This window comes from Aythya marila (assembly GCF_965140915.1).
Source record: "Aythya marila genome assembly, chromosome: 1".
In the NCBI taxonomy this organism is placed as follows: domain Eukaryota; kingdom Metazoa; phylum Chordata; class Aves; order Anseriformes; family Anatidae; genus Aythya; species Aythya marila.
This window is the reverse complement of record NC_139042.1, coordinates 192420842-192447631: the sequence shown is the minus strand read 5'-3', so window position 1 is coordinate 192447631 and position 26790 is coordinate 192420842. Positions and strand designations below refer to the sequence as shown.

The following is a 26790-nucleotide window of genomic DNA, read 5'->3' as shown; positions in this document are numbered from 1 at the left end:
CAGGACATATTAAGAGGTTATGTTTTGTCAGTGCTTCTGATTACATGTTTATGAAAACATGTTAGAAATATTTCTTAAAATGCAGGCTGTTTCCGCAGTGTAGATTGGATTGAAATGGCTGGTTTTATTACTGTCCGATATTTGCTATGGATAAGCAATTATTTGGGATATAACCTTTCATCCAGACATTGCTTGGCAGCAACTAGGAAAACATTAACACGCTGACACAATCCCCAAGCCACAGACCTGGGAAAATTTAAATGCAAGTGATTTCACATTGATAGCAGCTGTAAACAACTGCTCAGTACTGTATATACAAACACTTCCTGACCCATCTCACTTACAATAGATTAGAGAAACAAAGAGCTACTACTCACACTATTTGACATATGTCATAGAATCACAGAATAGTTTGGGTTGGACGGGACCCTTAAATATCATTTAATTCCAACCCCTTGCCATGGGCAGGGACACCTCCCACCAGCCCAGGTTGCCCAAAGCCCCATCCAGCCTGGCCTTGGGCACCTCCAGGGATGGGGCACCCACAGCTTCTCTGGGCAACCTGTGCTGGGGCCTCACCACCCTCAAAGTAAAGAATTTCTTCCTAATGTCTAATCTAAATCTCCCATCATAGGAGAAGGGCTCCAGCCCCTTTACCATCCTCGTGTCCGTCACCTGGACTCAGTCCAACAAGTCCATGTCCTTCCCATGTCAGGGGCCCCAGAACTGAATGAAGCAGTCATTTTGATGGAAATTAATTGGGACAGAATTCCCCAAGGCCCCTCAGGCAGTTGTGTGGAGAAGGTTGATCATGCTCAGCTAGGCCAGGTAAGCTCTTTGATGAGCATCCCAGGGGCTGTCTGGATCACAGGCAAATCAACACTCTGCTGTCTGTGGTTAAGCAGGAGTTATGTGAAAAACAGCCGAACTATACAAATAACTGAACTTTTGGCAGTCCCTTCAGGGCTAGGAACTTGCAGGACTAACAGCGCCTGATAACCGTATCAGTACCTCAGTAATACCACATGAGGCCTAGATTACCCAAGTAATGGGATCAAATGCTGAATGTGGGTGCAGATGGAGCAAGACTGGGAACTATGGGGAGAGTGATGAGGGGAGGGTACTGAGGGGCAGTGAAGGGGAGTTGCAAGGGTGGTTACGATGACTGAGAAACGGGAAAATGGATAACAATGCATGGAGATAACGTGCTTGGAGCCTCATTATGCTGGTGAAAAGCACCACACCCAACAAAGGACAGAAGGATTTTTGGAAAGAATGTAGTTTTATTGTGAGGTCCCAACAGACCTGTTTGACAGTGCCTGAGGCCTCGTTTGATTGATATTGTGGTGGCTTTGTGAATAATGGCAGCACTCTGTGAGCACAGTTTTACGAGATCTCCACACACTAGGGCAATGCGATGCTTCCGGGGGGAGGAGGGGAGGCAGCGTTTCACTTGAACTTCAGAAACTAAGGAGCACATTGGAGAGTGGAGTCACAGAGCCAAAGGCCTTGATCGAATAAGCTCGAGTCATGAAGGGGTAGGATGATCACAGCAGGTTCCTGCAGTAAAATGCTTCTAGCCGTTGCCTAAATGTAAAAAAAGGTGCTGATTTTAACCAATATTAGCGTGTAGGTCCTTGTGCTTTTCACCAGAGGAGTGGTCCCTGAGTGTTTTCAAGCCTGACAGCCGGGACTGGATTTCCATCCGCCCCACAGGTGCCCCCAGTCCTGGTTCCCCGTCCAGAGCCCGAAACCCGGGGCGGTACCGCGGGCACCTGCGATGCCTCCAGAGACCGCGGGGGGAGCCCAGCCCCACCGGGGCGGTGCCTGCGGGGACCCTCCCGTCCCGTCCCGTCCCAAACCGAGCCCGAGGCCCCTCAGCCACCCTCGGCAGGCTCCCAGCCCGGCACCGCCCCCGGCTCCCCGCCGTGTCAGTCAGCCCGGAGCCGCCCCACAGCCTGGCGGCCGCGCCCGCTCCGCCTCCCCTCAGCGCCGGCGGCGAGCAGCGGCCCCGCTCTCGGTGCCGAGGCTCCGCTCCCCGCCCTTCCCAGAGCGGCTGGCCGCCATCGGGCCGCGGAGCCCGGCAGGTTGCGAAGGCCGGGAGGCCGCGGGGGGGAGCGGGCCGGGCCGGGCTCGGGGCTGCCGGGCTATGGGGGGAGGCAGGAGGGAGCCGGGGGGGCTGCGGGGCTGCGAGGGCTTTACGGGGGCCGCCACCGGTCCTGCCCGGCCGGGCGCTGAGGCGGCGATGGGGGAGGCCGAGCGAGGCCGAGCGCTCAGCACGGCGGGGACAGCCCCGCTAAGTTGTCCTAAAAACGTTTGTTTTTTTCTTTTCTGAAACTCAAACCAGCTCTCGACAGCGCGGGGGCCCGGCCGAGCCGCGCTCAGCCCCGCAGGCCGCCGGGGGACGATGACTTTCCAGTGGACGGCGGTTGCCACCTTCCTGTACGGCGAGGTGGTGGTGATCCTCGTGCTCTGCCTCCCTTTTATCTCTCCCCTGAGGTAGGAGTTTGCTGCATGCTTCTCACCCGCTTTCTGCGTTTTTCCTCTTGGTAAACGTTCAGCTTTGCTGCAGCGCGAAGTAGCGGGGCTCTGAGCTGGAAGCGCCGCGAGTGCCAGCAGTTTCAGGAAACCAAAACCTTTCTGAAGGAGCTTAATGTGTTTTTTTACCCACTGATAATTCTTCTGAGCATTTCCCTTCCGTCAGGGGGAAGTCTCCGTGTTGATTTTGGAGCAGGCAGTGTGCAGGAAGGAAGTTTTCTGCCTCCCCTTGCTGTGAACTAGGAAATGAGATGACACAGCGGCCTTTTCAAGAGCTGTTTATCAGGTCTCCGGCGTTTTGGCGTGCACTAAGCATTGTGGGTGCACATCTGATAAGGCATATCTGATATTTAAGCTAACCGTATGTGACGTGTAAGGCTTGTAAAAAATTTGTGGTCGTTTGTTGAAAAATAAACGCAGGCTTCAGCTTGATGCAGAAGGTTCAGGACTGCTGTAAGAAGAGCCTCCGTAAAAATATATAAGCAGAACAAAATAATAACACTTCTGGAACATGATATAAACATTAAGAAAAATCATTCATTCTTATAAATGCCCTTAGTAAGGGAAAGAAATAAAACAGAATGTGTTAACTACTCCCATTATATGGAGAGGCCTGGCTTGTAGGGTTGTCTTAAGATTGTCTCTTCTAAGTAGCTTTTCCACTTTGGTAATGCTCTTTTTATTTATTCTGAAGTAATACAGCTAGCTGTATTACATGATGCTGTAGAAACAGTTGTGATTTCTTTGCAGAATATTAGTAACTAAAAAAAAAGTTCAGAAAATCTGCTGCCGTCTCAGTGTTGTATATGAAACTGATAAATGTTTTTTCTGCATCTTTAGATATATTCAGAATGAAGAATGCAGTTTTTACTGTAATACGTTAAGGAACAAAACCTAAAACAAAATTGCAGTGTGCAGAGTTAGAATTTGACAACTTAAACCTGTGGGAGGGTCTTGAAAATGGTTGAATCCTCTGCAGCTAGTATCACAACTTAAGAGGAGTTCAGCATTTCAACATAGATTGTTGAGTTTCCATGTTTTCTTCTGTATTCTAATCAGAAGTGCAGCTGTATGTAAGAGGGGAAAAGCATTGTGGGAGTTGTAATCAGATTAGTAATAATAATGGCTTATGTGAGGCAACTAGCTGCAAGAGTTTCTTCAGGCTGATGACACATTGAGAGTACTGAAACAGGTCTCATGACTTAAATAGGACCTGAATTGAGTCTTTGAAGCTGAAAAGCAAATTCAGCTACCAAAAATTGTTCAAACTTCAAAAACAGTGCTTTTAATAACATACAATGGATTAATTTTATGTTTGATTTGTGGCATTCAGTTATTCTCTCAAACAATAGTTTCTGAAATAATTAAATAGTTTTATCCTTTGTGATGTGGTCAATTATCTTGTTAGCAAAATTGCCACAGGAATCTTGTAGGGCTGAAGACTAGGTATAGCTGTTGTGAGAGTATGGGAGGGCAGCAGTTCTGCTTTACGCATCTTGGCAACCCTGGGGGCTGGTTCTGTCACAGGGCAAAGCATGTGCAGCTAGGGAAACGTAACACTGCTGTTCTTCGAAGTTTCGGTTTCCTCATCAGTCTAGAAACAGGTTGTTTGCATCTCTTGTGCCTGTGCGTTTTTTTTGGTAACTAACTCCTCTTCAAATTGCTGTATTATTATTATTATTATTATTATTATTATTATTATTAAAGTTCCTGGAGAACAAGTAGATTGACAATATAAAAGTGCAAGTACCCAAAAAGACAGAATTGGATTGCCAGGTGATTGCAACATCTCTAGTGGTGGCCAGTATTGTAATTTGGAAAGATTATATTTATATAATCTTCTTCTGTCACCAAAATACAGCATTAATAAATGTTAACGTTACATGTTGAGGGAAAAAATAAGCCTGAAACTATAACGTAGGGATGCTTTGCAGTAAAGAGAGAGAATTTTTAGCCTTAATAGAACTTAGCAATATAGTTGGTCTAAGGTGTTTACATCAGTGTCACTTCTTAACTGGAGATTGGTATAAGACATGAAGAATCACATATTTAAAGAGTTAATGAGTAGGTTTCATTTGGGCTGCAACTTGGTTTAATTAAAGACAGTAACTTTTTGGTTGATACAGACTATGGCTGTCTGCTATAAAGAACTCAGATTATACTAAAAGATTTAAATGGAATTATTGCACATACAATGCTAAAATAATAACTCTTAATTCTTTCTGGTGCAGAACATTGTTGGAGGTGATGCTACTGTCTAAGTTAAGTTCATAGTAGATTGGAAACTACTTAGAGGACAAATTCTAATGGTCTCTGCAAAATGTAAATGGTCCTAACAAAATTTGGAAACGTTACCTGGTTAATTAAATGCTGACTAGTGTGCCTGTATTACATCCTTTATAGCATAAGTAGGTATTTATTTATGCAGTAGCACTGATTCTAACCTGCAGCAAAGAGAGCTGTCTGGTCTGTTGTTGTCTCTTCTGGGTTTAAATTCATTTGAGCATCCCAGATGTTCTTCATTTGTGCTGTAAGTGTGAATTCTTGCAGATCTCTCCATGTAGTAATATTAAAGAGATGGTTGTTTAAAAGAAAAGTAAGTGGTCTTTACCGCTTTTGCAGCTCTTCCTGTCTGAAGCTGTTTCATTAGCCAGCAAATTGATGCTCTTGAAAGAGGTTCTTAATAAAATATAAATATGAGACTTGTCCTTTTATTGTAAATTGTATGTTAGAATGTAGTAAGTCCTGCTTTATAATTATGCAGACTCATCAATGTAAAAGATGACCCTTCTGAGGAAAGATAGTAGAGATGATTTTAATTCATGGAGGGTTGGTTTCGTGGGTGTTTTAGTTTGGTTTTTGCTTTTAACTTGGCAACAAGGAGTATGGTTGGGTAGAAAAATGACAGATTTTACAGTCTTGACCGCATCCCTGAATTTATCATGGTCAGGAACAAACACGAAGTAATGCTAAAATAAAGCACATCTGGAGAGTACCTGCTGCCATGTGAGAAATTTTTGTGTTAAACCAACTGTCTTTGCCTGTATTGAGAATGAGAGGAGAAAAAAAAATTAGCAAGTGGAATTGCTGAAAGTTATATGTACCTACTCTAAATTATATTGCAGTTAAAACAGCTGGTTAGAGACCTTACTTAAGTCTCATATCAATAACAAGGCTTTCTTGTGTGAGGTTATTATGCTTTTCTTCTAGTATTTCATTATTTTGAATAACACAATGCTATTTTACAGATGGCAGAAGATTTTTATGATTCCTCTATGGAGCAAAATAGCTGTTTTTTGGAACAAGATGTTCCTTACAATAATAGTTCTACTGATCATCTTGTTTCTTGGTAAGTGTTAAATAACTTTATCTAATAAACGGAAAAAATAAGCTGGTATATGGAATTCATGGCAGTAGATAATTTGCACAGATTCAAGCCTAATGTGTTTCTTTAAAAGTTCTACAGCAGAATGGAAGGGGAGAGGGCACATATGGGTTTGGTGTTGGGAATCCAAATACAGTAGTAATATAGGAGCGAATGAAGAGGAAGAGTGGAGTTTGGCCTCGGCTGCTGCTTGGTTTCGTTTTCTTACGCAGAAGATTTGATTCCTGTATGTGGCAGAACTGCTCAACCTGCAGTAGATGGCACTCTTTCTCTCAGCTGCTGTTGAAATAATGCACCAGAATATGTCAAAGCCCTGGGCTATTTGGGTACTGCTACTCAGCACAGATACTAAACAGCTGTTGGCTACGCTTGTTAAAGCCTGAGGTCTCTAAAGGAGGAGTAAAGCCTAAGTGAAACTGGAGCTTGACTGATGACTGTCTGCCTGAATCCACTTAGTGTCTGCCCTGGTTGGTTTCTGTGGTGTCTCTGTTATTTCAGGGGTGGAAATAGTTCTCCCACGTGGATAGTAGGGGATTGTTTTCAGTGCCTTACAATGAAAATGCTGTTTAATTCCAAGCTGCTGCTGAGAGAAGCATACAAATGTACTGCATATATAATGAAGTCAGGCTAAATTGCAATTCTGTATTCCTAATAAAGTCAGGCTAAACTGCAATTCTGTATTCCTAATAATGAACAAAGTAGTGGAAATGCAAATATAGATCTTTAGTATCCCTAGAAGTAGATACTTCAGTAAATGGCTTAAGATCGAAAACTGGTAGATATCATTTACTCTCTTTGAACTCCAATCGGAAACTTTAACCAAAGCTTTCTTTAGTGATGGTCATTTATGTTAGAGGAGAGAGAGATTTGAGACAAAGTAGAGCAGCAATGAGATAATAAATCACTGCAGGACTAGATTCTTCACACAGCATGGGGATATGGTATTTTGTTTGGTCTTAAGCCTTCACTGCATTGTTCAAAGTTTCACTTCAAATCTGTGTTACTGTAGTCTTTCTATATTGACAGATGTTATAGAACTATTTTTTTCTGATGTGGTTTAATCATAAAAGTAGATACTGCTACTGTTGTTACTAAAACACGTGCTCATCTAACAAATTCCATGTGAGGTAAATGCTTCAGAAGGCATCTCTTCTTTTTTCCTTCTCTTTCCGTTTTCTTACTGTTTGTCCACTGGCTGGGTTTTAATTCACATTGTCAGCAGTGACTTGTTGACGCTGTTGGGTCTCCGGTAGCATTTGCAGAATGTGTCGCTTTGGCCAGGTTCCTGGTGGATGAGTGCAAATGTTGGAAATAACTGTTCAAGCATGTTTTGGGTAGTAGTTTGGCATGTTTCTGGATATGCGTTTTTGCTTCGGTGATTTATCAAGACCTGTCTTTAAAACGGATAGGTAACATAGAATCATTTAGGTTGGAAAAAAACTCTAAGATCATCTAGTCCAGCCGTTAACCTAGCACTGCCAAGTCACTAACCATGTCACTAACGTTGCTGATGTTACTGTTTGCACTCTGCCTGTACGCTGAGCAAAAAGTGCAAATACCTATTTCTAGTTCTATGCCTGGATTATCATGTGTCCATACTCACAGATATGATTAAGGACAATCTTTTTTTTTTTTTTTTTTCATTTACAGATGCTTTTAGAGAAGTTAGAAAGTATTCGGCCATTCAGGTGACTGAGAAGGTTGCAAATGTCAATACCAATGCCATTGATCATATTCATATGAAACTCTTCCGATCACAAAGAAACCTCTATATCTCAGGTTTTTCCTTATTTCTGTGGCTGTAAGTATAACGCTTTTTGAATTTCTACATAGCAGATTTCTTACAGGAGCTATTGCACAAAGTAATGCAACTAGAAAAAAAGATCAGAAGGCTGATTTCAAGAGATTAAAAAAACTAAATGCAAGCAGATTGGCTATGAGGTAAATAAGATCACGGGAATTAATCACTTACAAATGTTTGAATATTGGAAGGATATGTGAGCAACACATGGAAAGCAACATGTTTGGAATGTTTGAGAAAACATCTTTTGCAGGAAAAGCTTCTTCAGGGAGTACTATTTTTTTTTGTTACATATATGTCCTGTTTTGTTTTTGAACAAGGAAAACGAATTAAAAAGGTCAAAAGCTAAAGCACTGTTAATGCCAGCTCGCAACATATTAAGATTATTTTATTACATCCTGCTGTGTTAAGAAGCAAAACTTGAGTCTGACTTTAACCGTTTCATCTAAAGCTTAAAGTTAGCAAAGATCCAGAGTCCAAGGGAAATTTCAGATGTTATTTCAGACTGAGCACTTAGTGGCAGCTGGCCTGCTGTGATATTGTGACCTGAAGTGTGGTATCCCTTTCAAGATGTTTGAATACAGCCAGTAACACAGGGTAACAGAAAGAACAAGTTTGAACTGCTCAGTAGCAGCTGAGACTACCTGCAAATCTTCCCAGTAGCCATGGCAACCTGCAAATCTTCACAGCTGGACAAGGAGCACATGAACTAATTGGACAGATAACGTGAACGAATAGGAACAGGAATGGTGGTCAGAAGATTTCCTACATTTGATGGTGATGCTGACTCTCTTCTGTAGTTCTTTGAGTTGCTTGACATTCTCTGTATATGCAAGAGGAACACAGAATAAGAAAATGCCTGGAATTACAGAGACTTGTGATGAACTTGTTTCCCTTGGACTAATGTATGGCTATCTTAGTTAGTCATTATAAGGAGGGGCACTGTACATAAAGAAGCTTCAAGGAAGAAAAAGTTCATACAAAACTTGAGCAAGAAAAATGGAAAAAAAAAAATCATCTGTAGCCTTGTGCAGAAGTGATAGGAATGTATCGTGTTCTTCATCTTCCTGCCGAAAGGTTAAGTAAATATGCACAAATGTGTGTTTGATCTCTGCTTCAAGGGGGGAATAGTTGGATTGTGTCCTGGACTAGAGTTAGAAGCTGGTCCCCCAGGAGCGTACTCCCACTTAACTATCAAGGAAGAAAACTTGTAGGTGGCCATAATAGATATAATGGTGGAGAAAGCTTGTGTATTTGAAGAGGTCTGCCAAAGGTCTTTTGGGGGCTACTGGCCTTTCACAAAGATTGAGGAGAAGTAAAAACTCCTACAATAATGGCTAGAGCGAACAACTTAGAGTTATTTTGTTTATCTGTTAAAAATGCATGATGTTTTTCAGGAGGCAGGGAGGGAAGTATTCCTTGGGCTCCCTTGTCATATCCTACTACTGCCACCCAACCAAGGTCAGGCCACTTGTACCTGTGAAGAGGTACTCAGATGTTCCTGGTTCATTCCTTGGGTTGCTTTTGGTTCATTTTAGTGCAGTGGCTAAGTGGAGAAATCCAAAAGAGGGGTAGGTGGAAATTCCCAAGATGGGGGAGGCTGGAAGTTTTGTTGCTTCTAGTAACACAACAGAAACTCCTCCTCCATCTGTGGTCCAGCAATTGCAGGCCACTGGGAACAGATGAGGAAAACGACCTCCAGTCAGGGGAGGTAACGGGGCCAGCAGAGTCTCCATCTGTCAAGTGTCTGCACAGAGAAGAGGAGGATCATAGCTACCCAGGACCGTCCTCCAGGTAGGGCAGAGATGCCAATCTGCTAACCTGACTTGATGTCTCAGCAGTGGAGAGACTGCCAAGGTCTGCCTGGCCCCCTGTTAAGCAGTGCTGCTCATCCACTTGGATATCTTGGGGTGTGAAAAGCGACTACAAAGCTCCGGGAGCACGGGGAAAGAGCAGGAGGACAGTGGTGGAGTTCATTTCAGTTTTAGTGAGGGGGGAAAAAGGGTTGAGTGGAGTGGATGCATCCATCAGGTCAGTGTGTGGGTGATTTTTAGTGTATGGGCTTCTGTCATCGTGGGACCTTAAATGAAGAGGGTCTCTGATGAAGCAGGGCAAGAGTATGAAGCTGAAAATGGCTTTAAGAAAGGTATGTCGGGAGCAACATGCTCTCAAGAAGTGAAGGCTTGGGGAAAAGCTAGGAAGCATCAGAAAGACAACGCAATGGGGAAGGCTCTCATACATCCCTTGTGAAAGGAGAACAACTGGAGGCCAATCTTCAGTGTTTGAACACAAATTTGTACAGCACGGGAAACAAAAAAGAGGCTTTAGAAGCTTGTGCACAGTTGCAGTGTCCTGTGTTTGCCTGGGACAGAGTTAACTTTTGTCATAGTAGCTGTTATGGCGCTGTGTTTTGGATTTGGGAGAAAAATAATGTTGATAACACATCAATGTTTTAGTTGTTGCAGAGAAGTCCTTACACTAAGTCAAGGACTTCTCTGCTTTTTGTGCTGCCCTGCCAGCAAGGAGGGTGTGAGGGTGTCTCATTACCAACCCCACATTGCCTAGCTTCTTGCTGGTGAGGTCTGCTCTCTGGCCTCCCAGTTCTAGGAGAGTAACGTTCCCCACAGCAGCAGCAGGTACAACTGGGGAGAAAAAGGAGGATTTGGGGTACTACAGACTGATCAGCCTCACCTCAGTCCTTGGGAAGGTTGTGGAGCAAATCTTCCTTAAGGCCATTTCCAGGGTCATAAAGGATAATGATGACTAGGAAAAACCATCACATTTACTGAGCAGACATCGTGCCTGGTCCTTCCTGTTGCCTTCTGTGATGAAATGGCTGGCTTTGTGGATAAAGGGCAGAGCAGTGGATGCTGTGTGCCTTTAGCAAGGCCTGTGACAGTCTCTTCTGGTATCTTGATAGCCTAACTGGGGGGAGATGGCCTGGGGAAGTGGGAAAAAAAAGTGGGTGGAAAATTGACTGGGTCTCCAGGCTTAAAGTGTGGTGATTAGTAATGTACATTCCAGCTGGTATCCCTCCGGGATTAGTACTGGACCCAGTGCTGTTTAATGACCTCATTAACAACTTGAATGATGAGTTAGTGTGCTCTTAGCAAGTGTGCAGACTGGGGAAGTCCAAATCAGAGTGGCTAATGTCTTGGAGAGCAGGGCTGCTGTTCAGAGGGAGCTAGACAGGCGGGAGAAATGTGGGGGCAGAAATCTCATGAAGTTCAGCAAAGGCAGATGGCAAGTCCTGCATCTGACAGAATGACCCCATAGAGTGCCCATGCAGGCTGAGGATTAACTACTAGGGTAAAAAGCAGCCTCACCAAAAAGGATCTGGGGGTCCTCGTGGACAGTCATTCATTTATTGGGCTGTAATAGCAGGGGTGTAGCCAGCAGGCCAAGAGAAATGATTATTTCCCCATCTGGTGCTTGTGGGACTGCAACTGCAGGACCCTGTAGGGTTTTGGCTCCCCATTGTTTAACAGACATTGGCGTACTGCAGTAGTGCAGAGAGGCACCAAGAATGTTGGGTGCTGAACCGTGTGATATACGAGCTGGTACTGAAGGTGCTCAGCTTCAGCCTAAGGAGTGAAGTTGAAGGGAAGACGATTTGCTTTCTGCAGCTGTTCAGTTGGAGGGAGTCGAGAAGATGGAGCGAACTTTCCTCAGTGGATCCATGCTGGAATATCAGGAGTCAACATGCACAAACCGAAACCTGGAACTTGTGATTAAAACTATTTTTCTACTAGCAAGAGTGGCTGTGCATTAGAAGAAGGACCCTAAAAGTCTGAGGAATGGCGTTGGAGATGCGGGGCACTCAGCCGAACAAGGCCCTAAGCAGTCTGCTCTGCCTGCTCTGCTTTCAGCTGGATCTCGGACAGGATGACCTCTTGAAGTCCTTTCCAACCTACACAGTACTGTGATTCTGTTTTAATAATGGTGTTTTACTGTCTTCTGGCTGATGTATCCTGGATAAACAGTGACAAAGAGTAACTTTTTTATTAAAAAGAGTCAGAGAAAGTCATGAGCTTTCAGTGAAAAAGCAGGTGGAAGGCTCACCTTGAGAGCTACAAGGTCTGTTGATATGCTTTCAGTTATGAAAAAACAATGTGGATTTTCAAATTTTTTTTTTGAAGAGCAGCCATATAGTCAGGAACAAATTCAATTCAGTGTTGCTTTGGCCTTCCCATGATTCAGTAACGTACCGTTTTGAAAGACTCCAAGATGAATCAATAATGGCAGTAGCGATGCAAAGAAGCAATCACTAGTTCAAGTCAAGGAAGGTATTTGCAAAGCTTAGCTTTGAGATGCCAGATGAGTGCTGACATTCGTGCATGTTCTGATTTATACGGTACTGACAAAGTACTTTGAGTTAATAGGAGGGTTAATAAAATATTGCTAATTTTATTCTGCTAAGGCCTTTTATAAGAGGAGGGGTATTTTTTGTTGTTATTTTTAATCATGCTCATTACCATAACGTATTACTTGTGTGTTGTGTTCAGAGAGCCATCATATTTAAAACACAAAGTCATGTAAGATTATTTCAGCCTTTACACAACGAGGTGTCTGACCCCCTAATGGCTGTGGATTTGGGGAGGAGGGGTTGGTTCCCTTTTCAAGTAAAAAACGGATTTTTGATGGATGAAAATGTGTTTTCAGTCTCTTACTCTTCTGTTACTTGTTGTCATGGAGCCTGGATGTTTCCCTTCAGGTGCTTTGTGTTTTCATTTTCATATCTAATGTTGAAAGACAGACAAAAGGGGTTGGTTTTGTGTGTTGTGTTTTTTTTGTTTTGTTTTTTTTTTAATTTGTGCTGTGAATTACTGTGCTGTTCACTGTGTTTCCTCACCAGTGTATTGAGACGTACTATTACCCTTCTTACTCAGTTGGCAAAAAGCATGGCATCTCACGCAGCTCTGGAAACGCAAGTCAACGACACTACTGAAGCAGCCAAAAAATACCTGGCTGAGAATGAAAGGCTGCAGGAGGTATCTTCTTACCGTTTTTATTTTTCTTATGCAGAAAGTAGACAGTACAAAACAATCCGGACATAGTTTGCTACTGAATTTTTGTTCTTTTTTTTTTCCTGGTGGAAAAAGGAAGAATAATTTTCTCACCATACGTAATTCAGAATACTGAATACAAATTTCAGGAGCATTTTACTAACAAAGGAAACTGAAGTGGTACAAGTAAATGGAGGAAGTTCTGTCTTTCTGGGATAAATCTTGTCAAATATTAATAAATTCTTAAAATATCTCTTTGAATTCACTCTCAGTAAAGTAGAGGGAGACACTAACTTCATTCTTCTTACCTTAAACAGCTGGCTGTTTAGGTCAGGGCTACAGCAGTCCAGTACAGAGAAGCCTACGATACAGCTGTGCTGATGCTGGCTCTCTCTTCTAAGCAGGACTTGCTCTGGTCCTGAGATGTCTTTTTCTAACCTGTAAAATTGGTCCTTTGTATTTATTGTATTTTGTACTCTTGTATGTATTTTTATGGTGGATCAGCCTACTCCCTAGTACCTTCCTTCCTCAGTAAGGCACTGCTGTGATATTAATGAGGGTAGTACCAAACGTTTCTTACCTGAAAGAACCACCACCAGTGAACCAAAGCCATGTTATTTTTGGAGAAGAGTGGGTAAAATTAAGCTATCATTTGTCTGTTGTGGTTATAGCTTTATGCAGGAAGGGAAATAACAAAGGTCTAGATGTATGAAATCTTTTCTTGTTGGTGGTTACTTTGACTTCTGTTGGAAGAGAATGAACCAGAAGCCAAACTGCAAGTATCCAGTCAAAATAAAATTCACTACAGGTGTGTGCAGGTTTCCTTCCAGTCTGTCTGGAGTCTGTGGCTACCAGCACCAGTTTTTTTTTTGTTTGTTTGTTTTTTTTGTAATATGTTTCCAGACGAAGTACTGGAGGGGATTTTAAAAAAAATCACACAGGTATTTCAAAGGTATCATGAAATAAAGATCACGAAGGTGTGTTACCTGTTTCCCAAGAATGAAATGATCCCAAAATCTTGGGAGTCTGGTATTTTGACAAAATAATCCAGACTCCCACCCATAGTCTTGGAACTTGTCTCTTTGCTGCATCCTGCTACGCTTTTTCTTCTCTGTCCTGCTGGGATGTGGCCAAAAGTTCCCTTTTTGTTCTGCGTTCACCCTTAAGCGTGTGTTTCCCAAGCAACACATTCTCTTAGCTGCTTGTAAGTGATAGCCAGCAACTGGAAGCTGCATTCCTGTCTGTTTCTATTTGTATTTTTGATTTTATGATTTGCAAAAGCAGTGGTAACCACAGTTACAATCAGCATGCTGTAGCTAGGTCTCCCCTGTGCTGAAAATGCAAAATGTTCAGAATCTTTTTTTTTTTTTTTTTTTATAACCTCAAAGAGATACCATGGCTTAGGCTCCTCTGAGGCTTGGCCCCCTGCATTTGTGTTCATAATACAAATGTGATTCATTCCCCTGTCAGAGAGAGGGAAAAGCAATAGCATGCAGGGCACTCTGGCTGTAAGTATAAATCCTGTAAGTTTACTCCAGTGTTTTGTACTGCCTCCTGTTCAGAGGTTCCATGGAGCACTGGACGTAAGAGAAAATTTTATAGAAATAACTGTATTAATGGAAAGAGCTGAGAATTTCATAACAAATTGGCTATGGTTTTGTTACCAGGAGTGAAACAGAACCTCTGCTCTATGGTTACAATGCATGCTGAAACTTTTCTTCAGCTCCCTTCATTGGATTGTTTAACAGTTTTTATAAACTGTTCTTTTTCTTCCTGAAGTAATCTGTTCTCTCCCTCTGTTCCTCCTCATTCCCAGTAAGCTCTGATGCCATGAGTTCACCTAACCGTTCTTCATCTCAGTTCTTTTCCTTTTCCCCTGAAGCATCTAGCACTATTTTTACCTTTGTCACAACAGAGCCGCTGCTTGGTTGGCTACTAGAAGCTCTGTGAGGAAAGGGTCTAATTATGGGGTCTAATCCTTAATGTTTGATACTTTAAGACAATTGCTACAATGACCAATTATCATAGCATGCATAAGTATAGCAGTGCCAATGTTTTCAGGGTACGGGGAGTATACTGCTCTTGTGTCCTGTGCTTACAGGGCTACTCTTGAATCCTTCCTTAGTTTTTACTTGAATTTCAGTAGAAACCTATTCTGGGTATTGAGGTATTCTGAAGATTAAAGAGGTAGCTATGAACCTAAAATGAGGGATTGGTCACATCTAAGTCAGGATAACTTAATTATTAGAATAAGTTGCATATAAACACCATACGAAGTCCTAGTATATGTCTTTTTGAAAAGCCTTTTATAACCTAAATGGAAGCTGTGGGCTTGATCCAGAGATACCAGGTCCTGTTACACGGAAGGTAATGCCACCTATACACATACATATGCAACAAGACTTGATATCAACTTACAAAATTGAGCAATTTATTATTATTATTTTGATTTTTATCCCTGGAAAGACTGAGTATCTGCCTGTGTTGTATTGGCATTTGATAAAACTTGTCACTTTACAAACTCAAGGCTGATATTCTCTGGTAGTTTGGCATTAATATTCAACTAATTTAACCAGAAGTAATTGTAGCATCTATGGTTTTTAATAGGCCTTGAATGAACGAGGAAGCGGTGGAAATAAAGAGTCAGCAAAAGTAATTAATGAAAAATTGAAGAAGGAAGTTGAACATTTGAGAGCAGAATTACAGAAGACATCAAATGGTAAATATCGGTTAGGACATTTTTGTGTTTATGAAAAGGATTGTTTCAACACCGGAGGTCAAAATTTTATTCTAAATGTAGCATTAACTACAGTTTACAGAAATGCTTGGTTTGGGGTTTCTTTACGTTTAACTAGGAACTGGAACAACGTCATCACCATGCCTATTTTTTAGCAAATGTTTTTGTTATGAAAATGTGTATGGTGTAGTGTAATTTGAACACCCTTAGTTAAACGGTAATCATTAACAAATTAAACTGGTATGTGTAAATGGTGTTGATTTGTTCAGTGGTGACTCGTACAGGATATGGAATCAGCTGCAGGTTGCTGTGGGCATCAGCCTGATCTCCTGTGTTATATACAGCAGCCAGTGTCTGTGTATAAAATGGGGACTTATGGGACTAACTCTGTGTCTAAAGGCGGCTTATGTTTGGACAGTGCTCTCAGACACGTGGTCTTTTTTTGGGTGGTTCTTTTGGGGACCCAGAAGTGTTAGGTCAGGTAGCAGAAAAGTCTTTGACCAGTATTCTAAATGTATGTATCTCCTGCAACAGAAGTGATAGCATTATTTTTTTTTTAATCCCTTTTTAGCCTGCAAGGAAACATTCCTTGCAATTTCTAGCATGACACTTGTTAGCAGCTTCTGTGTTTAAGGTTTAGCTTGTCAAAACTGCTTTCTTGGCAATCCATGTTGAGATAGGACAGAACCAAACAGGTAAAATCTGCTCTATTTGGATCTGCCAAGGTGTGTGATGCTTATGAACAACACCTATTCATCTGAAATTAATGTTTTTAAGATAACACTATCTGTGACCTTGTAAGCATTAATCAGATGTTCAGACTGTTACGAAACAGGTTTTTGTGGTACCAGATAGCATGTTTTCATCAAAACAGTACTGCTTTCATATTGCAGGGCGCTGCTACAAAGCTTCAAAAATAGCAACACCAAATATTTCATGAAATCATTTTTCGTTGTCCACTGGGAAGAGAAACAAGAGCAGCAGAACAGCTGTTTTCAGCTGGGCTTGAAGCAACAAGAACCTTTAAATAGAGGGTCTCGTTAATGCACGTTCCCAGGCAGGTTTGACTGTGGGTTTTCCCTCTCCTGCTGTTTTCTTGAAGAAATGAAGGAAAGCTGCCTTTGAAGTGACAAGATCAATGAAAAACATAAATGCATATGTTTTATTTAAACTAACTGCTGGTATGTGACACTAATAAAATGTAAGCTTTTCAGTCGGGAGTGCTAGAGAGAGCTAAGGAATAAATAGATTTACCACATGCTGTTTCAGCTGCATTCTCCATGCAGGCTGTCGTCCACTAGAAAGATGTATAAATTAAGGCATGCTGGAGTCTTTTTGTTGAGGGGGTGAGTCAGGGAGAGGATTTCTTTAAGGAATGAATCAGGAAATATTTATAGCCCTCCTCCTGATGCCACCCCCCTCATTGCCAAAACATCAAACAGAAAACCGTGTGATTGTGTTAATTACCATCATCAGCTAAATGGTGTTGAGGTATGTCTATCTTTTTTTTGGTAAGTATTCTTACACCTTATTGTGAGCAAGCTGGAGGTCCTTGATACCAAGCACATCCGTAGACAACTTCATATGGAGTATTAGAGTTTGCACGTGGATTGAACTTGCTGTTTCTTTTGAAACTTCTGCAACAGAGCAGATAAACACTGAGCTTCATGCTCACTAAGTGTGAGAAATGAATTACATAAAAATCAAAGCTGGGATTGTTAGAGGTAAAACAAGCTTGTCGATTTTTTGCATGCCGTTGAGCATGACTAAAATGTATCTTTTGTGTCCACAAAGTCCAGTCCTGAAGTTTTGGGGACACTTGAGGGGCAGAGGATTGTTGTAGTAGGCTACGTGTTGGAAGGTGAGGTACCTCAATAGAGCAATGCTTAGGAATTGTCCGAAGCATGTCTGCTTTGCATTTCACTAACTTGGTTTAGTATCAGAGCAGTGCTATGACTTCAGGGGAGTGGTAAATTTTCTTTAACCTTTCAAAATGCTCTACAACTTTTGCCAGAGAAAACGCGGTGTGTCTCCTCTTCCTGAAATTCTGACTGAAATTTCAGTGTACGCAGTGACTATTGCAAACATTCAAGAGACTCATCTCTAGTTCTTCAGCTTTCTACCTTTTACAGGAAACGCAATCTACCATATATTTTTGTTCAACTAGCCATAAGTGAAATCCTAAGTTAAGAAGGTATTTTGCCACTTACTGTGCTCTGGACAGGTAGAGATGAAGAATATAAATACAAGACAAAGAGACTGAATAATGAAATTACAGAAATCTGAAGAATGGTTGGAAACACACGACAAAGATTTCAGCCAAATTTGTTTTCCTTTCAGACTTGACTTTCCTATCCCCACTGAGGCCCTCTCTTTCTTTATTGAGGATGTGAAGGGAAGGGGGCTAGTTTTTCACTCCTTTATTGCAGACCCACATACTGGGGACTTTATAGGCACCCAGCAGTGTGGCTGGCACTTCCAGAGCCTAAATCCATCTTTAGCATACCTGGACGTGTAATAACAGGACTTTTAAAACCCTCTGAGATGGCATTTTATTGATACACTTGTCAGTTGAGGAAAATGTCTCACTATCTGAGATTAAGTATGCGTAATCTTAGGAGCAGGCAATGCAGAGGTGAGCGTGCTTTTCCTGATGCACGTTAGATGCGTTTCTAACAAAATGTTGACTTGAGATAATTAAAGGCTCTCTGTGGCTGCCAGTGTCAGACCTATGGGATTTTTGTTGGAGATGAGGTTGGAGTCAAAGGACGTTTGGTGAAGCAGCCATCCTTGGGCTGAAGGCAGGACTTCCTCACGGCTGTACTATTCCACTTTCTGCTATCTCGGGTCATCTTTTTGGTGACGCTGTCCCGGTGTATGGTGGAGGCTCCAGCTTTATTTACACAACAGAAATTTATACAGAACAACCAGTATCGGTCGAGCCTTGTAAGAGAACAGACTGGTGCTCCTGGTGGACTCCCAGCCAGCTTGTTGACCCCTTCCTCACTCTTCTAACAGTGTGTCATAGCAAATGACGTGCACCTAAAGCTTCTACCTCTGGCTAATGGAGCATAGGGGACATTGTTGTCCCCAGCAGCTGCGTACAGTTGTTGAGCTGTGGCTTCATGGCATCTTTGAGCTGAGACTGTGGTGCCACACTGAGAAGAAATGCAAAGATAACACGTCTCTGCCGTTAGGATTTCACTCTTTGTACTAACTTATCAAAGGAACTTGGGTGCCTTTGAGCTTCAGTTCAACTTTTTCCTGAAAATACTCTTTATTTATATGTATTTTTAACCTAAACATGCAACGAGGGCAGGAGAAAATTCCGATGAAACCTCTGTGCATCCTTCAGTGAGGTTTGTGTGCTGTACAGAATGTCAGAATGTGTAACAAGGGTGGGTTTTGTTTCATGGATGCACAGCTCTGTAGGAGACAGAAGTAAGAGAACAGCAAGACGTGGAGAGAACTGGTTTAGAAATATTTTTTTTTAACTGTTGACTGTTCTAGGAAGTGTGCACGTACAGATACACAGCTCTCCCCTAAACACCAAGATGACACTGGGTGTTGGAAAGATTACAAGTGATAAATTCAGACCTTGGGAATACATTTCCTAGAACTGTTGCCACCAGTGAGAATTCAGCCGGGCTTCTGTGCTGCTGGGCAGGCTGGTGACACACATATGAAAACGGTATTGATGTTGAGCTCTGCTGAAGCACTCCAGTTCTTGAAATCAAACAAAATATCTCCCTTTATCAGCTTTCTTTTGTAAGCTGGGAACAGGAGACATGAGACAGGGGAATGAATTGACCGTGGTCTCGTGTTATTGAGCCAGTGGCAGGGGGAGGTTTAGAAACCAAAGTCCATCTTTCTTAACGTTTTTAGCTGAGATCATAGCCATGGTGGGAGCCGTTGCACAATGGCACATGCAAGAAAAGCTTATATTCATTTTTTGTTGTCTCAGAGGGATGGTACTGCATACAGCAAGTGTGGTTTTGTTTGTACAAGGCCATTTACATCATCTACTGTAATGTCACTTTGTAATGATGTTGCATTTGAGGTTGTCAAAGGTACTTGAAATCACCTTGTGTAATTTTTTTTGGCTCTGCCTTCTCTCATTTTGTGTTTATCTGTTCATTATTTCTTCAAGAGAGAATTCAGCATTGATCTGGTACTACTTGACTGGAGCTGTGTTTCCAAAGATTTGTTGACAAATCCTGTCTCGTCTGTGCCTAAATTCTGAGATGTGTCTAGCTCTTCCTCAACATGAATATTCTCAAGAGAGGGATCTTTTGAAGTCTTAAACTGCTCCAAATCATTTCAGTTTTAGACTTGTATTGTGAGCAATGCTAATTTTAAATTCCAGATCATTCCAAATTTCCTTAGCAGTGAGCACTGTAAATCAAGAAATTCAGTCAGACCAGGGGTGGAGGCTGCTTCTGTTGCTGTTTCCTTTTATTCTACTCTTTGGTTCTCCATACTTCTTGAAACTAGAAGGTAATAGAAATAGTACAGCTACTGGGCTGTTGTAACCTCCTTAGAACAATTTTATTCTTTATCTTGCCTTGACTTCAGACAAATCTGATCTCTGAAGTAAACTACTTATCCTGGGACAAGATGCAGAGAATATGGTAAGGGAAGGACAAGTTCTCTGTCTTTCCCTAACTGTACATGTTTTATCATTTTATGGACCTCCAATCACACATGTAAGTGTAACAGGATAGTTTTCCATAAATGTCTTCTGATATTATACCGCCAAAGGATTTTTTTCAATTTCTTCAAAGGGAAAGGGAAATAATGGAAAAAAGATTCTCCACCTTTCACAGTACTGAGGCTGCACTCAGCACAAGAAGGACCTGGGCCTATTCAAACGAGTCCAGAGAAGTCCCACAAGGATTATCAGAGGGTTGGAGCTCCTGTCCTATGAAGACAGACTGTGAGTTGGGCTTGTTCAGCCTGGAGAAGAGAAGGCTCCAGGGAGACCTTACGGCAATCTTCCAGTGCCTGAAGGGGCCTACAGGAAAGCTGTGGGGAGGGACTCTGTAGGACAAGAGGAATTGGCTTTAAACTAAGAAGTGGAGACTTAGATTAGACATTAGGAAGAATTCTTTCAGAATTTAGCTTTAAGCCTCAGAAACCCATGTGGTTTTCTTTGGCCTTACAAAGAGCAGGTATTCATTTTCCATTTAAAGGAAGAAATTCTTTACTCTGAGGGTGGTGAAGCTGTGGATGCCCCATCACTGGAGGTGCTCAAGGCCAGGCTGGATGGGGCTTTGGGCAACCTGGGCTGGTGGGAGGTGTCCCTGCCCATGGCAGGGAGGTGGAACTGGGTGGGCTTTAAGGCTCCTTCCAACCCAAAGTAGTATTCCAGTTCTGGGACTTAATGACTTTTTTTTCTAATTAGCTGCATTAACATAGAAGCAGTGTCTCTCACCTCATGCCTGCTCATGCATTTACTTGGTAGGAACAATCAGCTCTTGGGCTTTGCTTGCCGCCAGTCCAGCTGCTCGGTCTCCTTTGAGGCAAAACAAGAGGCCAGATGGAGGCTGGAAGCAATAACCGACTGTGTTGTGTACAAGAACTATTTTCTGGTTTATGCTGGGGGAGTGTTCGTTTGATGCGATCCATATGACAAACAATACCTGTACAATTGATTTGGCTGTAGGGCAGTGTTCACATCGTGGCAAAACAGTTGAGCAGTGATGTCTGGAGAGTCTCTGTTGCTTGACAAGAAGATATCCAGAGAAGCTGGCATGCTGGAGAATTCATGGGGTCAAAAATGTGACACTTCTTTTTTTTTTTTTAATTTTGTGGCCCCAGCAGGAGCGAGGCCGATTTTCTAATCCGCAGCCAATGCAGGTGGAAAGGACAATCTGCTCTTTGCCTTTTCCCCTTCTGGCGTTAGGTGAGGTGTTCCTGTCACGCATCTGTTTTGGTCAAAACATTGAAACAGTGCGCTGGCTTGTTTGCTCTCTTGATGTGCAGATACCTCCAGATACTTTGTTCATGTTTTAAAGATACAGCTGTTTTCAGATGCACACAATGTACTGTGCTGCTGCTTGTAAACTGCTGAATAGTGTTAGGTCAATTAGGACTTCTTCAGAAATACACTATTTTTACAGTAGTTAACTGGAAAACTGGCAAATTGAGCAGAGGTGAAATGGCATATGGAGGTGAATTTTGCCTACAGCTTAACAGTCAGAAGCTTATCAAATTGTTGCAGGTTGGCTTCACTGTGATTTCCAGATTTTACTATCAGTATTTTATATGGTAGCAAGAGTAGAGAGAGGATCAGAAAGAGTAAATGCAGTGCGGTTTTACTTGCCAGGTATGTGGAAATCATGGTTATCCAAATATCGAGGCCTTTAGAAAAAGGTGTTTGCAAGATTGCATTGAGAAGATAACTCTGCAAAGTGAAGTGAAAGAAAGAATGTAAAGGTATAGAATGAATTTTTGACCACCATGGAGTCAATAGGCTTAAATGTAACTAACTTCAGTAGGTCAGAATTTCAGGCAAGTTAAAAGTCCTATTACTGGAAAAACACGTAAAAGGTTTTTAAAACGAGATTTCTTTCAAAATTATTTTGAATTTAAACATCCGGCTTTATTAGTTAAAACAGGGAATGAGAGGGGGGGATTTTCCTTCATGCATGTAGGAAGGTGGTCAAGACCTGTGTCCTGATGTCTCAGGAACTAGGGATCAAGAGGTAAGCTCCTGAAGTGAAATATGGTTCAGACGAGAGTGCTTGTAGCTAGGGGCTTAACAGAAAGCACAGCAAGCTCCTCAGCTTTTGAGAGCAGGCTCTCTTACAGAAGTGCTGCAGTTCTCAAGTGGCTGGAAGGTCTCTAGGAAAGAGCAGTCTGCCTCAGGCAGCTCACAAAGGACCATCCACATTGTTGGAACAAGGAAAAGAGCCATGTTTAAAAACACAGATCTCAGTGGTGCAAATAGAAAGAAACATTTGCTATGTGAGGCAGCCTTATAGGTCATTAGCAATGTTTCTCTGCATGAGTAAATCAAGTTTTTGGATATGCCTGTGCTGCTACAGCAGAAAACTATATACAGATCTGTGAGGTACTTATAGCATAGATATATAATGATGTCTAAGTGAATGCTCACATAACAGTTCAGGAGTAATGATTTTATGCAACTTTATGCTGATTTACCCCGCGTTGTAAATTAGCCCCCGTGGATTCCTGGTACTGCAGCATAGACCTGCAGTGTATACTTGCTCTCGGTTTATTACTGCTGAGGTTGGAAGTAGAGAAATAAGTAATTTTTCCTCACAGGAAAAGCCTGTTAGGGTTGTCTGTCCCACCACCACCGTTTTTGCCTTCTCATCCATAAAACAATGGTTCTAGTGAATGAACTCATGCATGGTGAAATAGATAACAGGGCAAAAAGGGAGGGTCAGTGCTCCTGTAATAATGTATTATATCCCTATATCCCTCCTACCCCCATTTGTTAGACAGCCTTGGTTACTTTGCTAAAATCCTGTGCAGTGTTTGAATACTGTCTTCCTTTTAAGATGTCTGACAGCTATGCTCTGGGGGTTGTAGAGTTTTATTTTTCTGGAGTTGTCACCTGCAATATGACACAAGACTCTAGTCTCCCTCATTTCTTACCTCAGTAAAAAGTTTACTGGTCTTGCCCTTGCTTTACATACAAACCCCCCTTCCTGTTCCTCGTGTTGCTGTTCCTGAATAAAAGGCATTCTCTTTTCTGTCCCCCTCGTCTCTTTCTGTGTCCATTTACGATGCTCCATTTTAAATTTCAGCTTTTTTTTGAGGAAGGGCTGTCAAGTGCAATGGAGCCCTAATATATAAGCAGGGCTCTGAGGAACTGCAGGAATACAAGTAATAATTAAAACATAAATCCTGATATTTTACAGCTCTTGTCAAGGCAAATAATGAAGTGACAGCCGTTAAAAAGCAGTCTGAAGGCCTTAAAAGAGAATATGACCGTCTGATGAGAGAATATGAACGGCTTCAGGTAGGTGGTTCTCGCTCACTGTATGAACACAACATTCTGAAATTGTACCTGCAAAATTCTGCTTGTTAGGTGTTTATGATGTGGGGAATTTACCAAAATCTTTAGTATGGCATAAAGTTACACTCCTTAAACTTCACCAAGAACTAAAATGTAAGAACTTGATGGCAAACTTTGCACTTCAGGTCATCAGCAGACACTATTCGGCTGTCGCTTGGGAGTTGAGATTCAGATCAAACAGAAGCTTCTGAGAAAATGACAGCAGTAGTGTGTGTGGTATATACATAGCTCATAGGTGCCATTTTATTTTGTTTGCTCTCTAAACATGCTTTTGCAACACTAGGTTATAAATGTTGCAATGCTGTTAATATGCAAGAAGGGAAAAAAAAAAAAAAGCCTAGGCTAAAAACAGGCTAGTATAAAAATTCAACTGAAGTACAAAATACAAAAAAACATAAACTAAAGGTGAATTAGCAGTTCGGTTTTGCATATGTGCATAGCTATAATACTTGTAATATGTACAATAATTACTTCTAGTAAAACTGGGAGCCCTGCTTGTTCCTTTTGTCTGAGAGGTGATGGTATGTTGCATGCCTAACACCTGCCTCAGCCTGTCAGTTTTGGTTGAAATCTGTCAGTTAACAGGAGTGTTAGTCTGGTTACAAGTAGCGGCCTTGGGATAAAGTACATCATTGATGTTAACATTCTGGTGACCACTTCTCAAGAAGGGCAGTTCAGCTGTGTATTAAAAAACAAACTGAAAAGGCAAATCTGAGCTGGACGTCATCTTGTGGTGTGTAAAGCTGCTGACTGATTTCCAAGCCTCATCCTGTCCTTCTATAGAGACCACTCAGTTGGTCTCTGTGTTCTGAAATCGAGACCACCATCTGTATCCTATCTTTGTGCTTCCTTGTACCATGAGCCACAGGAGTGCTGCTGCATTGCCAACGGCCTTGTAGTCCTGAAGACACATCCTTATGTTTTTTTCTGTTTACCTCTGACTGAAAGTACAGAAGGCACTGAGCACCCAGTGCATTCAGCTGGTTTATCCCTAGGAGTTGTTAGGAGAGAACACTTTCTGCTTAGTTTGCTGCACAGCTCAACCGTAACACGAGCAGAGAGCAGTAGGCTGCATGGCTGTTCATGTATTAGGATCTGAAGCACACATATTATGTGGGGTAGGATCGATGGGACTGCAGCTTTTTGAAGTGAACAAACAGGGTCAGTACAAGGGGCAAAATGGGGTATCTGGAGTCAACAGTTTCTGATTTTGCCAACATAAAACATGATTTTTAATCTCTCTGTTTTCAGGAGAGTTCAAGTGAAGCAGAAGACAAGAAAGACCTGTAAGTGTGTCTAAGGCGGATGGCATTGGTACGATCGCTTCAGTGTGAAAAGCCTCGCGCTGTTTAGGCTCCCGATGCGTGTCTGAAACAAAACTTGATTTTTCTGAAAAGCACATGCACTGCAGGTCACGATTCAGATTCCGCTACTATATCTTGGTTGCCAATATAGTCTGTGTTTGAAATAAAACGTTAAGTGGCTTACCAGATTTCCCCTGGAGTTTGTCACTGCTCTTGTGAGAAAAAAACACGATAATCTTTCAATTCCATCTGGAGCAACTGATCTCCAAGCTCTCACCTTTCAAAATGGTAAAAGATCATGCACCATTTGCTTGTAGAATTCGAGTGAGATTGTATATCATGCTAAACCTTAAAAACACAGTTACCTAAAAAAAAAGTCTCTTGTGACACCTATTTGGAGTCTTCAAAAATTCATTTAGCAGTGGGTTGTAGAAGCTTTTCATCAATCCTTCCACTTCAGTGGAAAACTGAATGACAATCAATCTAAAGAAAATAACTAAATAAAACTGTATTTCTAAATCCATCTCACTAGCTTGTGACTTTCACTTAGCCACATGGATGAATGTATTTTAACAAATAATATTTTGCATGCCTCTGGCTTCTTTTTCTTTAATATACTGCGTTCTGCCAGTTTTCATAACCTAATTTTTTAATTGGTTCTTATTAACATTCTGAACTTTTACACTGTTTACATCCCTTTACTCAGTACATGCCACCTAACTGCTTTTGCCTTGCTAGGTAAGCATTCTTTTATTTTATTTTTTTTGTGTGGATACAATACCTCGAATAAATGTGCACTGTTTTGCATAAGCTCTTTTTGGCATTCTGACAGTTGTTTTGAGTTTTTTTTTGTTAGTTGGTTCCAATTTGTATTTGAAAGTTGGATATGTTTCTTATATTAAAGGGATTGTTTACGTTCATGAGTTTGAGTTTATTCATGTAAATCTTACCCAGTCTTATCAGAGTTAAGAAGTATGTACACAAAGAACAAAATATACTTCTAACTTGGTGAACTTCTAACTTGGTGATACTCCTGGAAATACAGCCTTCTTCATAGGGCTAATTTCCCTCCACAATTAGGATTTGTTTAGCTTAGAATTTTAACACAGCGTATATATTGAGTACTGTAAAGCATATCATCATAGCATGTTAAATAAGGATGTTTTTAAAAAGTAGCTCATCTTTGCAGAGTCACAGAATCATTAAGGTTGGAAAAGATCTCCAGGATGGTCTGGTCCAACCAGTATTACCCAGTAGTATAGAATGTATTCTGAGGGATTCTAAGAGGTTGGAGATTTGTTTGTTTATATCACAAATTTTAAGGAAAAGCTCCCAATTATAAGCAGCACCTCCCCCTCTCCAATTTTTTGTGATGTAGTTGAATATATTTTCTTTCTAGACATTCTGAAATATTTTAAATGATAGCAGAATGTTATCCCAATCTTACAGTCCCATCTAAAGACTATTTTTGGAAGCCTGGGATATGGAGCACTTTCATCTCAGAAGACTAGTTCTGGAGATCAAAGGCTAAAATATTTGTGGATCTGTCACTTCTAATGGGGATCTATGGTAGATACAGTCTCATATGCTTTAAATACTGAGAGGAAACTTTTAAAAAAGAAAAAGGAAAAAAGACATATAAAACATCTGATCTTAATAACAGAACTAACACTGTCCCCCCATCTCCTGTTTTTGTTACTTTAGACCCAAAACAAGAGCAAGCATCACTTGCTTGTTGTTTATTATTATCTACTCATTGAGGTTTAAAGCATTTTTGCATAAAAAGAAGCTGAACGTGAGCCAGAAGAGTGCCCTGCAGCCAAAAGAGCCAACTGTACCCTGGGGTGCATCAAGCACAGCACTGTCAGCTGGGCAAGGGAAGGGATTGTCCTGCTCTGCTGTGCGGCCTCACCTCAAGCAGGTTTGGGTGCCAGAGTATAAGAAAAATATAAAACTGTTAGTGTCCAAA

General features: G+C 41.6%; 1 protein-coding gene across 1 annotated transcript; it reads left to right on the top strand.

Annotated features, from left to right (window-relative positions):
- Positions 1 to 1853: 1853 nt before the first annotated feature.
- Positions 1854 to 25079, top strand: BCAP29 (B cell receptor associated protein 29). Its single transcript, XM_082778532.1, has 8 exons — positions 1854 to 2087; positions 2348 to 2499; positions 5787 to 5887; positions 7574 to 7724; positions 12580 to 12715; positions 15338 to 15449; positions 23360 to 23460; positions 24769 to 25079. The coding sequence occupies exons 2-8, from the start codon at positions 2408 to 2410 to the stop codon at positions 24805 to 24807; spliced, it is 732 nt and encodes a 243-aa protein (XP_082634658.1). The 5' UTR covers positions 1854 to 2087; positions 2348 to 2407; the 3' UTR covers positions 24808 to 25079.
- Positions 25080 to 26790: the final 1711 nt, after the last annotated feature.

Coding starts and splice junctions, on each gene's coding strand:
- BCAP29 (XM_082778532.1), top strand. CDS start 2,408: ATGACTTTCCAGTGGACGGCGGTTGCCACCTTCCTGTACGGCGAGGTG. Junction 5,888..7,573: donor ACTGATCATCTTGTTTCTTG/GTAAGTGTTAAA, acceptor TTTCATTTACAG/ATGCTTTTAGAGAAGTTAGA. Junction 12,716..15,337: donor AGAATGAAAGGCTGCAGGAG/GTATCTTCTTAC, acceptor GGTTTTTAATAG/GCCTTGAATGAACGAGGAAG.